At 33.9% G+C, this 12,651-nt stretch overlaps 2 protein-coding genes across 3 annotated transcripts in view; one reads left to right on the plus strand and one right to left on the minus strand.

Annotated features, from left to right (window-relative positions):
- Positions 1-1,064: 1,064 nt before the first annotated feature.
- Positions 1,065-4,635, minus strand: LOC130632560 (uncharacterized). 2 transcript variants are annotated; one of them, XM_057444483.1, is made up of 3 exons: positions 3,876-4,635; positions 2,879-3,791; positions 1,065-2,559 (listed from the first exon to the last, which is right to left on the minus strand). In XM_057444483.1, exons 2-3 carry the CDS (start codon positions 3,018-3,020, stop codon positions 1,646-1,648), a joined length of 1,056 nt encoding a protein of 351 aa, XP_057300466.1. In that variant the 5' UTR covers positions 3,021-3,791; positions 3,876-4,635; the 3' UTR covers positions 1,065-1,645. The 2 variants fall into 2 exon arrangements, with proteins under 2 accessions (XP_057300466.1, XP_057300467.1); XM_057444484.1 differs by having other exon boundaries at positions 2,879-4,635.
- A 2,055-nt stretch (positions 4,636-6,690) lies between these two features.
- Positions 6,691-12,651, plus strand: part of LOC130632586 (uncharacterized) — a 79,577-nt gene continuing 73,616 nt past the window's right edge. Inside the window, exon 1 of the mRNA XM_057444488.1 lies at positions 6,691-6,767. Coding sequence (XP_057300471.1) covers positions 6,765-6,767 — 3 coding nt within the window. The 5' untranslated portion in view covers positions 6,691-6,764. The remainder of the gene's footprint in view (positions 6,768-12,651) is intronic.

The raw sequence follows: 12,651 nt of genomic DNA on the forward strand, positions 1-12,651 counted from the left end.
AATTTGCGTAAAAGGTCTGGGGTTTATAAAGAACAAGCGTCACAATGGAAGAAGTCTAGCTATATAACTCTGCAGGAGACTTTTGATTTCCCTTGACATTGATTCAATATAGGCCAGTAAATGTTACCACAGACCTATATTAACCCCAGCCAGGTTAACCCCAGAGAAAGAGATGGCACACACTGTGTGTGAGCTGTGTTGGGACTGTGTTGCAGGGGAGTTGTCTGGCAAAAGCAGCACAGCAAAGACACTAAACTTGTGTCTGCTTAGCTCAAAAGGAGCATTAAATATTCTAGGATTCCCCACCTAAGCCATGATGGCTTTTCCTAGACATAATAGGGCATATTTAAAAGGCTACATCTAGATAATCTAGAGGCTAGCCTAAATCACTTTTTTACTGCGTGGGGACAGTGAATGTGCAACAAGGCTGCCTATATTGCGCTAATTGTCGATTCTTGCATAAATAAGACAGTCAGGGGAAATCCTCTTAATTAAGCTGTACAGCTTATTTTAGATGTCAGCTTAATTATTTAGTCTTAATTAGGATGTATGATGCAGTCTAATTAGGCAATTTACAGCTTAGTTAAGATGTACAAAACTTTGATCGTCTAAAACACACATTTAACTGAGTTTTAGCATCTATCAAATCCAATATTTACGTGCATAGCTAGCTACAAACATCTTGCTTAGGTAAAGCTAGCCGTACCTAACAGCCGTACCTAAGCCGTACCTTAGCCGTACGTAACTACACTTTTCTTTTTAAGGTGAGGTAATGTATTTTAATGGAAAAAACTGAGCTAATCGTAGTGGTAAATTTGTTGTGTCACTGAATTTCTGTTTCTCAATCGCCAATGAACCTGCAAAATACGAAAAATGTTAACGAAACATCTTGCTCTTATAGAAACCAAACAGGGGAGAGCGCAGGAAGGTGATTCCCAAATCGACAAATTAAGTACGGCTGGCAATAAAAAGGTGGTTAGTACGAGCGGTGAACTTCAATGCGACTTATCAAGTAAAGTAAAATAAAGGGGATAGGTAAGGAAAAGAGAGGAAAAATATGAAAATTATAAGACAACATATATTTTACGGTTGGGTCCTATCATATAAGAAACAACTTTAAAGGCTAAAATATGTACAATAAAAACGAAATTAAGTTAAGTACGGCTAGCTAAAATAAGGTACGGCTGGACCATATTAAGGTACGGCTAGGTCCTATCGTATAAGAAACATCTTCAAATGCTAAAATTGTTCCATAAAAACGAAATTAGGTTAGGTACGGCTAGCTAAAATAAGGTACGGCTGGAAAATATTAAGGTACGGCTGGGTCCTATCGTATAAGAAACATCTTCAAATGCTACAAATGTTCCATAAAAACGAAATTAGGTTAGGTACGGCTAGCTAAAATAAGGTACGGCTGGACCATATTAAGGTACGGCTGGGTCCTATCGTATAAGAAACATCTTCAAATGCTACAAATGTTCCATAAAAAGAAATTAGGTTAGGTACGGCTACCATTGATCAAAATTAAAGTACGGCTGCACATCTATTTAAAGTAAAATAAATTGTATAGCTGAAAATATAAAAAATATTACCTAAGAAACAAAATGTTTTAACAAATACGAACACGATAACATATAATTATATTTTAATAAATATCAGTGTCAGATTGATTGCTTACATTCTCTAACGTTTCCATTTCTAGGACCAAATCTGTAACAGATCTATCCGATCTTGATGCAATATATCGAAACGCTAACAACTGTAAAAGAAAGATGTCGATAAAATCAAAGGTCGTAAAGAGTGATTTAGAGGTAGCTGTGATAGATACAGGCCAGTTCTGTTTAAAGTCAGTCAGTGTGACTCTTAACCCAATTGCCAAACAATTCACAAAAATACTGGGTAAGAACTTGGCCAGGTCTTCCTTCCTTGACGCTGCTAATGACATTCTCTCCATATTACTTCGATATTGTCGACTTCTAATGATAGTGGCGATGCTTTTATCGAAGGTTTCATCATTGACTGTTGCACAACAGTAAGAACGTATAAAGGACGCTTCAGAACAAATAAATTTCAAAACATGCTTACATATATTTTCAGAAAGTTGATATGAAATATCATTTTGAAAAAGACGTTGCATGTCTTTAACTACTTTGTTTGTTGCAATCTCCTTTACAAAAAGTGTTTCGTCTGATGCAACAAGGCACGAAAAATGCGAGCTTGGATGGCTGTCCAGCGTGATCAGCTTTAAATATGAGAAACGGGACTCTAAAAAGGCTTTAATCTGTCGTAAACAACCATCCGTATTCTCCAAATCGATTGCAATCAAACATTGAGCTACCAAAAGCAATTGCCGAAACTTATATGGATAAGTCAGGATGTTTCTCTTGTTCAGAAGACCGAATAGTACTTCGCAACAAATAGCATGTGTTTGATGAGATTGAGATGTTTCATTTCCCGATTTTTTCAATTTAACAATAGAAAATGTATCTTTTGGATAGATCCCTGTCCTTTGTAAATAAAGAACATTTGCAAAATGAATAAGTTTTACAAATGTCACACCTGAAATAGAAAATAAGAAGAAATTATATTTATGCTTTTCAAAAAACATCTCCTACTGCTTTAAATCATTTTACTAGAACGAACGTGTACGCATGTGAAGCCGTAAAACAACATAATGCATTTCTAGGTTAAAATTTAGAACAAGTTAAGAACAGTATCTTAGTAGGTAAGAACATTTGTCACAAAAATCAAAGCACCTGTGTTACCTGTTTCCTGACTTTAAAGAACGCTTCAAGAACACTTTTAGCCTTATAACCTCATTACATTTAAAAAGTTTAAAAACGCTACAAAATAGCAGTGAAGTGACAATAAAACTAACTTGAATTCAAAAACGTTTCATTGCCAATATTGTAAATTTTGACTTCGTTGATATCAATTAAAAGAATACCATATGGAAGTACAAGGAACACCAAGTCAGTCCTTAAGCTTTTCTTATCTTTTATTGCTGTCTTCGCCAACATCGATTCTAAGCTTTACCGCATCACTTTCAAAGTAGCATTTTTTTATTTTCCTGTGCAGAAAACAATGTGGAGCCAACCTAGTAGAGCATATTGCATACAATTTTTTTCTTAACCTCGCCCGCACTTTACTTTACAGTAAACTCTACTTCTTCTACGTACTTATTGTTTTTCGTTTATATTAATTTTTTTTTAGCATTTGAAGTTGTTTCTTATATAATAAAATCCAGCCTTACCTTAATATGGTCCAGCCGTACCTTATTTTAGCTAGCCGTACCTAACTTAATTTCGTTTTTATTGAACGTTTTTAGCATTTGAAGTTGTTTCTTATATGATAGGTCCCAGCCGTACCTTAATATTGTCCAGCCGTACCTTATTTTGGTTAGCCGTACCTAACATAATTTCGTTTTTATTGAACGTTTTTAGCATTTGAAATTGTTTCTTATATGATAAGACCCAGCTGTACCTTAATATTATCTAGCCGTACCTTATTTTGGCAACCGTATTTAAATTTAGCCAGCTGTAGTCACTTTTAGCGCTAGCTCTAATATTGTCCGCAGCGTAATAATGTTCAATCTTACTTTACTAATGTTTTTCATACATTCAATTTTAAAAATCTCTTTTGTATTTGTATTAAAATCATTTTATAAAAATTATAATACATGTAAGATATATTATTATCGGTATTTCTTCATTGAGGATTCCCTGGGGGTTACTGGGGCTCGACGATGGAGTGCTCCATTTTGCATCATTTTTATCGGCATAGATATTCACCTAAAAGACGAAATAAAAAGTTAGACAATTTAACTTTGATATACATTAACTACTAATTTTAAGCTTAGAAGCAAGTGGTCTTACACAGAGCTGCTAATTACGAATTTTCTTAAGTACGGCTAAGGTACGGCTAAGGTGCGGCTGTTAGGTACGGCTAGCTTTACTTAACCAAACATCTCCAATACATTAGTTTTTTTGTAGCACCGCAGAGATCCGCTAAATTTGAAGTTTTAAAAATATCCGCTTAATTAGGATGTATCACGTGACGTGACAGCTTAAATAGACTATCGCTAACAATGAACCATTGTTTATAGTCCAAGCGGTGATTCTGCTAAAGTTTACATTTTTCGAGAAATCGGGGAAAAACTTTTTCTTCCTCCTAATTTAGATGTATGTCACCTAATTAAGCTGTATGATACAGCTTATTTAGGAGATCTCCAAATTAAGCTATACAGCTTAATTAAGAGGATTTCCCTGACTGTAAGGGGAAAAGAACGGTAGCAATCTCATGTTTGTGCTCAACTCAAGTACAGTAGCTCCACTTGGACGCATTTTGATTCAGTACTGTGGTGCCATCTTTATTTACGAATTTTGAACAAAACCACGACCCTCCTCTAATACCGGGATAGAGGCCCAGGTTTTCCAAGGGAGAACGGGTGGTGTTCTACAATCAGGGACATAAAATATGTGGCCAAACAACAAAAATACAGGCTCATTATGCAGAAACTGCCCCCCCTGCTCCCTATATCAATGTTTCAACGAAATTCAGTGCATGACACAAGACAAAACATTGATAGTGGGGGAAAGGGGACTACAGTAGTTGATTTTTTCATTATTTTTAATGGTTTGGCCACAATTTATGTCCCTGATTGTGGTTTTCTTTCTATCGATTGTTTTATGAGCTTTCAAGCCGTCAGATTCTTAAAGTACAATAAAATAATTGTGTTAAAAACAATTTCTATGAAAATGTCGCTAGAACGATTTGCTCTGTATAGAAAAATGCCGGTTTTCCACTAGGCGGCAAGAACGCGCAGAGCTGGCATCTTCAACACAATACAATAGCAGCCCTGTTGTGTCTGCTCCACCTGTCACTTTTTCAATTTCCACTTCTGAAAATTTATTTTTAGTATCAAATCAGGCTTTTGGTATAAAGATACCTTACAAAAATCTTATCTTAAAGACATTATCTACAATCCCGGACATAAATTATTGCAAGGGACGGTGTAAATTCAAAGCTCGTAGCAACACAAGCAATTGAGAGAGCCCTTTCTATGTAAGTAACACGCACTACGAACTTTTCAATGTTTACATTGACATTAGGATGCAAGACTTAGGATTTCAGGTTATTTTGTTAGATCCAAAATCAAACAGTGTGCTAATTTGTACTGACGACAGCACATCCAATTTCCGCGATTTTTTTGGAGCTTGGTGGGTCGTGGAGCGGATTTATGGCAAGGGGTAATAAACAGTATATACGCACTTCGAATCCGTCTAAAATGTTTTGCCCCGAACTCACGTTACTTTGGTCGGCAATATGTGAAGTAGTATCTCTAGAGATCAACACTGTAATTGCAATGATCCTTTCTAGAGATGGGCCACTGAATTTATTTTTTGCCTTGCTTAGAAAACAATGGCGGGATAAACACCTATTTACACTCTACCAATATACTATGACGCCACCATACATGAGGTACAGCAGGACGGTACAGCACGACATAACAATAAATTTTCTATTCAGGGCATATCATCGCTCCAAATTTTGTGATACCGCCGGTCTCGAAAAGGTGGGCGAGAAAAATTCTGTGCCAAAAAAACTGAATTTGTTGCCTCGAATTGCACGAAATAGTTTCTTAAAAGGTAACAAAGTATTTTGAACAAAGTAACGAGTTCTTCCTCACGACATTTTACGATGACCAACTCTAGAGAAGAGGCTCAAATTACGCCGGTCTCAGAAAGGAGGGTGCAATACTTGATTGTGTATAATGTTTAGAAAAGATAAATAATTTACATGCACGTAAAGTATTGTGGATATGCGCATAAATTATTTAAAAAAATATTATACATGCATACATAAGTAATTATTTATATTATTTTGCTTGTTTTTCTTTGTCCATTCTGTATCAATTTTGTTGTATTACTAAATTGCAAAGAAATATTTATTTACAACTTGTACAAACTCACTATTCTTCACTAAAATTACTTTTAAATATACTATGTATACACTATGATCTAACTAATAAAACTTAAATTGGCGAAATATTTTTCTATTTAATAATATTTTAGCTATCTATTGCAATGTATGTAGCATATTTAAAGAACTATATCAACAAAACATTATTTTTCCATCATATAGCTAGCCACATAAATATCTTTATTCTCCAGAAAAACCAATCGTAATTTTATTTTATATTTCAAAAATGAAAAAACATTGCCTCTTTTTCTTCTCTTTTCCAAGTTGTTTTAGCACGTACAAAGATTCTAGCATTCCAGTTATTACTTGACAAATTATGAAGTAGTGCAACTCGTTTCATACTCGCGGATTGTTTACAAATTTTGAGAATAATTAATGAAAGCAAGGCTACCAATCATATTGAGAATCCGAACTGTGGGGTCCACAGGATCTTCTTCTTTGCGCCGTCCCAATTTAAAAGCGAAAAAAGTCCTGGGGACGATTCCATGTATAACAGGCAGTCTTTCCTCCTTTAAAAAATCCTATATCTCTCATTCTTACGATTTCAATAAACAATGGCTATTCAGATGTACCTGATTCGTCACTGGGATAAACAAATCTTGTTGCTACACTCCAGAATTTCAACTTGAATGAGGTGGGAAAGTGAATACGAAGAAAAATAAATTGTTTTATTAATAATGTAACCTTTTTTTCTTGTAAATTTTTTCGTGTTTTCCGGTGTTGTCAGTTAAAGAGAAAAACACAACAAGAGAATTATGTGGACATAAAACAACAAACTCAAAATGGTAAGTCAGAAAACAAAGTTTGTATAATTTGTTATATATTTTTATATTTTTGTTAAACCCATTCTCTATAATTATTACAAACTCTCGTCTCCAGGGCTATTTGAGATAAACCTTGAAAGCAATTTTAGGCTTGTGTTAAAGATTTCTGATGAAAAGAATGAAAAAACCTAATTAATAATGAACCTTGATATTCTTAAATTTTTGTCGAATGCATACGCTACACCATAGGAGTAAAAAATGCGCTAATTTGGATTTGTAAAAGTTCACAGTTTTAATTATGCAAGGTTACGGCATCACTTTTCCCTGCTCTGTTTACAGTTTTAATTATGCAAGGTTACGGCATGACTTTTCCTCGTTTTGTTCACAGTTTTAATTATGCCAGGTTACTGCATGACTTTTCCTCGTTTTGTTTACAGTTTTAATTATGCAAGGTTACGGCATCACTTTTCCTCGTTTTGTTCACAACTTTAATTATGCCAGGTTACGGCATCACTTTTCCCTGCTTTGTTTACAGTTTTAATTATGCCAGGTTACGGCATCACTTTTCCCTGCTTTGTTTACAGTTTTAATTATGGCAGGTTACTGCATGACTTTTCTCAGCTTTGTTTACAGTTTTAATTATGCAAGGTTACGACATTACTTTTTTTCCCGTTTTGTTTACAGTTTTAATTATGCCAGGTTATTGCATCACTTTTTTTTCCCGTTTTGTTTACAGTTTTAATTATGCCAGGTTACTGCATCACTTTTCCCGTTTTGTTTACAGTTTATTATGCCAGGTTACTGCATCACCTTTCCCGTTTTGTTTGTTTTAATTATGCTAGTTCAGACCTAAAAATAACCAAACAACCACTGCGAAAAAATCTGCTAAAAAATTAATGGTACTCTCCGCCGCGCATGCGTTTACTTTTCCTTGTCTCGATACTTTCCTTATCTCAATATTTTCATAGATCCTAATTATCCATTCAAGCATTTCTTATGGAAGTGTTTGACAATTGATGTTTGGCCATTCAGAAGATTGAGAACTCACTTCTTTGCCATATTGTGTTGATTCTGCAAAATATAAAGTACTAATCTATTCTATTAATAAAGTTTTGAATATTTTATGAGAAATAAAATATGTCAGAGAGAAAAGATGATTTTTTTAAAATCCTAGAATATGCCTTGTTTTCTCAATATATAGCTAAATATCTCTCTTTTATTCTCTAGAAAAAACAATCGTAATATTATATTATATTAAACATTGCCTCTTTTTCTTCTCTTTTCCAAGTTGTTTTGTCATATACAAACTTTCTACTATTATAGTTATTACTTGACAAGTTAGCAACATTGTGCAACTTGTGTCATACTCGCGGGTTTTTTACAAATCTCGAAAAATATCATTGAAAGCGAGGCTACCAATGATATTGCAAAACCAAACGGTGGGGTCCACAAGGTCTGTTATCATAATCCTTCCATCTTTTTGATAACTATTGTTTATTTGCCCAACCATCGCTGGTTTTTTAATCAGCATGACGGACTAATATTCCTTATAGTTTTCATACAAAGATTGTTTTAGCTGTATATGAAATCTATAATCTGTTTAGTATAGTAACCACAAAGAGCATATGTATTACTGTCAGAAATAGACTAGTATAGTCCTATGATTGTAGCATACAGATAGCATGCAAATTGTGGGTGAAAAACAACCTCGTTCCCAGCGCCTGTTTTCTTTTCTATAATCGGGACAACGACATGCTTGTATTGCCGTCCTGATGTCAAAAAAGATGTCCTGGGGACTAGCAAGAGTGTGTTATACAAAATGTTTGCTACGGATTATGACATGCTTGATGTATCATGCGCATTCAAAGCTCTTTGAGATAAACCACGAGGTCTCAATCTTAAATAGATCTGGGGACTAGAATATTTGCATGTGGAGAATGGGATACAAAGTCGATATAGGTTATAGCATGTCCGTATACGAAGGTTAAAAAATAGCGATCGATGTTCTTTTCTTTTGACGCTTTTAATAAGAAACACTATAAATGACAATATTAGCAGTATATATTGACAATAGTTCCAGTCCTAAGAGGAGTATCTCAAAGAGATTAGGAGAATCAGTATGCTATACACTGTTTTATAACATATAAAAAGTTATTATTTCAAATCATACAGAGTTTGATAGTGATTAGTTAGAGATATATTCAAAGAAATGTTTCTACAGCAACAAGAAGACATTTTCAAGATTATTTGTAGTAACAGGGCAATTCTGAACGACAGACTTGATAAAATGAAAAGTGAACTAAAAGAAGTAAAAGAAACATGTATTTCTTAAAAGATGAAAATAAAGAGGTTAAATCCAAAATTACGACAAACGAAGAAAGGATTAAAAAACTGGAGGATGTGGAAAAAGATCTGGTGGAGAGTGTTCCCTAACACAAGACATACAGGAAAAGAAAATTAAAGAATTGGAGAAAAGGGTAAAACACAGTAACCACAAAGAAGAGAAAGATAGAAGGAAATTAAGAGAACTGGACCAGGAAGATAGAAAGAAATTTAGGCAGCTTGAAGATAGACAGAGACGGAACAACTTAGGGATCCATGGGTTACCGGAGAATGATGGTGAGAGCTGGGATGACACGCAAAGAGAAAGTATTAGATTTATTTGAGAATAAGCTTGGAGTAGTTGGAAATGTAATCTTTGAGCGTGCGCATAGGATTGGAAAAAAGAACGAGGAGAAAACAGAACAAAACACTTATGAGCAAGAAGATGTGTAGAAACCACCAGCATTAACTATTGTTTTGAAGCTTCTAAATAATAAAGACAAAACCGAACTTTTAAAAAATACTATTAAACTCACAGGCACAGGAATTTACATGAACGAAGACTTCTCGTATGAAACAAGGATGATTAGAAAGAAGCTGTTTGGTGATGAAAACACACAGGACGGAAGCAAAGTATACTATAGTATTATATGATAAATTGAGAGTTTGAGATTTTAGGGATATGATTGCTAATGGCTAATTTTGTTGCACATAGCCTAAGTCTAAAAATACTTTTTAGTAATTATGTTTTAATTCTAAGACGGCTGACCAAACGAACTACGACAACTTGGAATTTGACCCATTCCAGGCTAACGAAACTGTAATTTTAAACGACATAAATAATGAGATAACCAGAAATGCAAAATATTGCAATCTAAATACCGACAATCTTTCTAAGGAAGTAGATATGAAATCCTCTTCAATGCTTCATCTTAGTATTTGAAACATATAATTTTTTTTTGAAAATTTGGAGCAGAAATTCACATTTAAAATCATGCGCCTTACCGAAACGTGGTGTAATGATATAAATATAGAGAAAAACTCAAGTTTACAATTGCAAGATTACACTGTAATTCATCAAATTAGAAAATGCAAAAAGAAAGGCGAAGGGGTGTACGTGTTTATTCATAATTCTATTCTATTCAACCTAAATCAGGCACGTGCGCTAACAATAGAAGTCATTAAGTATAGAGACATTAACGGCAACTTTTTGTATTTAAATGTGATTATAGATACAGGAAAACACCATATTTATTGCGACAAATCCTTGTTTTTTCCAAAATAACTACGCAGTAGTGCCTCCAGAGCGTACCACCCACTGCTGACATCGGTCGAGTCGGAAGGCTCGACCGATGTATAGCTCGTTCTATATCTCACTTAATCTAATATATCATATACTATTTACAACATACCGAATGATGCTAATGAGTTCGTTCAAGCGATTAGTGTCCTGTTGTTATATTACTGTGCTATTTTACAGCTTTTACTCACGTTATGCGCAGTTTCTAATGAAGTATCTGATTGTAACAGAGATAATAAACAAAGCAACTAAAATCAACCACATGCATTCACTCTATCGGCCACCTGCAGGATCAATAGAAAACTTTGAGAATCATGTGAAAATAGGTTTTTAAAGATCACAAAGGCACGAGTAAAAACGTTATCTTGATGATGATTTCAATTAAAACGTCTTTGATTATAATACAAACAAATCTGTACAAAAATTTTTTAACCCAGTTTTTGAAAATGGGTTTATCCCACTTATTAATAAACCAACACGAGTGGCGAGATCAAGTGCTACAGCCATAGATCATATCACAACCAACGACTTCACAAATACAACAATTAAAACAGGGATAATTAAAACAGATACTTCTGATCATTTTCCAATTTTCATTACGTCACAAAACAAATCATTTACATAGTTGCTCTGAAAAAATAAAAATAACAAAAAGATGCGAAGAAATGAAATAGCTAATATGTAAGAGCACAATCCATGAAATTTTTAAGAGTTATTCTGGATGAAAATCTTACTTGAAGAGAACATACAGTATTTTTGAAGAAAAAGTCGCAAAGAATATTGGCATCCTTTTTAAAACAAAATTTGTATTAGATCAGAATTGTTTAAAAAGCATATATTCTTCTTTCATTCTCTGCTATCTAAATTATGCAAATATTTCGTGATGCAGCACCAACTTTACAAAATAAAAAAACATGCAATCAGAATTATTTTAAATGTTGACAGATACACTTACTCCAGAGAGTTATTAAAAAATCTCAATGTGCTAAATGTATACCAACCAAACATTTATCATTTTTATATATCAATTTTTATGTTTAAACTTGAGAACAATATGTTACCAAAATTATTTAAAAGCATGTCAAGATACAACATAAATATCCATCCAGATTTTCACTTAACAGTTTTTTTCAACCTAGGATTATTGATACAATCACAAAATTCTATTATAACTAGCAAATGACCTAAATTGTGAAATACATTTCTTGATAACGACATGAAAACTATTCAAACATAAACTAAAACATAAACTATTGACTACTGACAATCTATGTTTATTTTAGAACACACGACAGTTACAACGTACGACACATATAACACAACTCCTCATCATCTTCAATGCTAACCTTTTATATAGGTTGGGGGTTTGGTGATAAGGCTATTATAGCCTTCTTCTCGCTCCTGCCATTTTTTAACTACTTTAGTTAACCTTTTTAGTATATACAATCATATCTCTAGATTATACGATATAATAGCTTAAGATTTGTATCTTATTTTTACGGAAAGAAATTAGGGCTTTTTGTTTCTTTTTACAAATACTCTTTTAAATGAAACAATCGACGTCTGTATTAACCAGATATTTTCTGATACTGATGTTATCAATGGTTTGAATAAAGATGATTTTCGAACGTTACTTATATTAGTACTAAAGAATCCTTTCTAATGTCCAATAAAGAGTATTACAGGTAAATTGATGACGTGGCAATGGGATCTTCCTTAGGTCCTACTCTCACAAACGTTTTTTGATGTTATCATGAACGTTCTTGGATCAGAAGTGCTTTCAAACCATTCTTGTTTAGACGCTATGTAAATGAAATATTTCTTCTTTTTTCGTTAGCTGATCAAGTGGAATTATTCAGAGATTATATGAATACTAAATATCATTTGCACCTTTGGAAAGGAGAAGAACAGTTCTTTGTTCTTTCTTGATGTTAAAATAGATAGGAAAGATAATAGATTTGTTACTAGTGTAAATTCTAAACCAACGTTTAGAAAGGAATGATATGAGAATGGTTAGGTGGATGTGTAACGCCAGTATGAGAGACAGAAAGAGTTCAGATGAGCTAAGAAGCAGGCTAAGTATCCGTAGAATTAAAGATGTTAACCAGATAAGAAGATTGAATTGGCTGGGGCACTTGGAAAGAATGGAGGGGGGTAATTGGGTACGAAAGTGTAGAGACTTGATAGTTCCTGGGGCAAAGCCCAGAGGCAGACCGAGAAAGACTTGGCAGGAGGTTATAAGGACAGACTTGATACAGAGGAAGTTGAGTTTAGATCTAATAC

Source organism: Hydractinia symbiolongicarpus, chromosome 1 (assembly GCF_029227915.1).
Source record: "Hydractinia symbiolongicarpus strain clone_291-10 chromosome 1, HSymV2.1, whole genome shotgun sequence".
Lineage (NCBI taxonomy): Eukaryota > Metazoa > Cnidaria > Hydrozoa > Anthoathecata > Hydractiniidae > Hydractinia > Hydractinia symbiolongicarpus.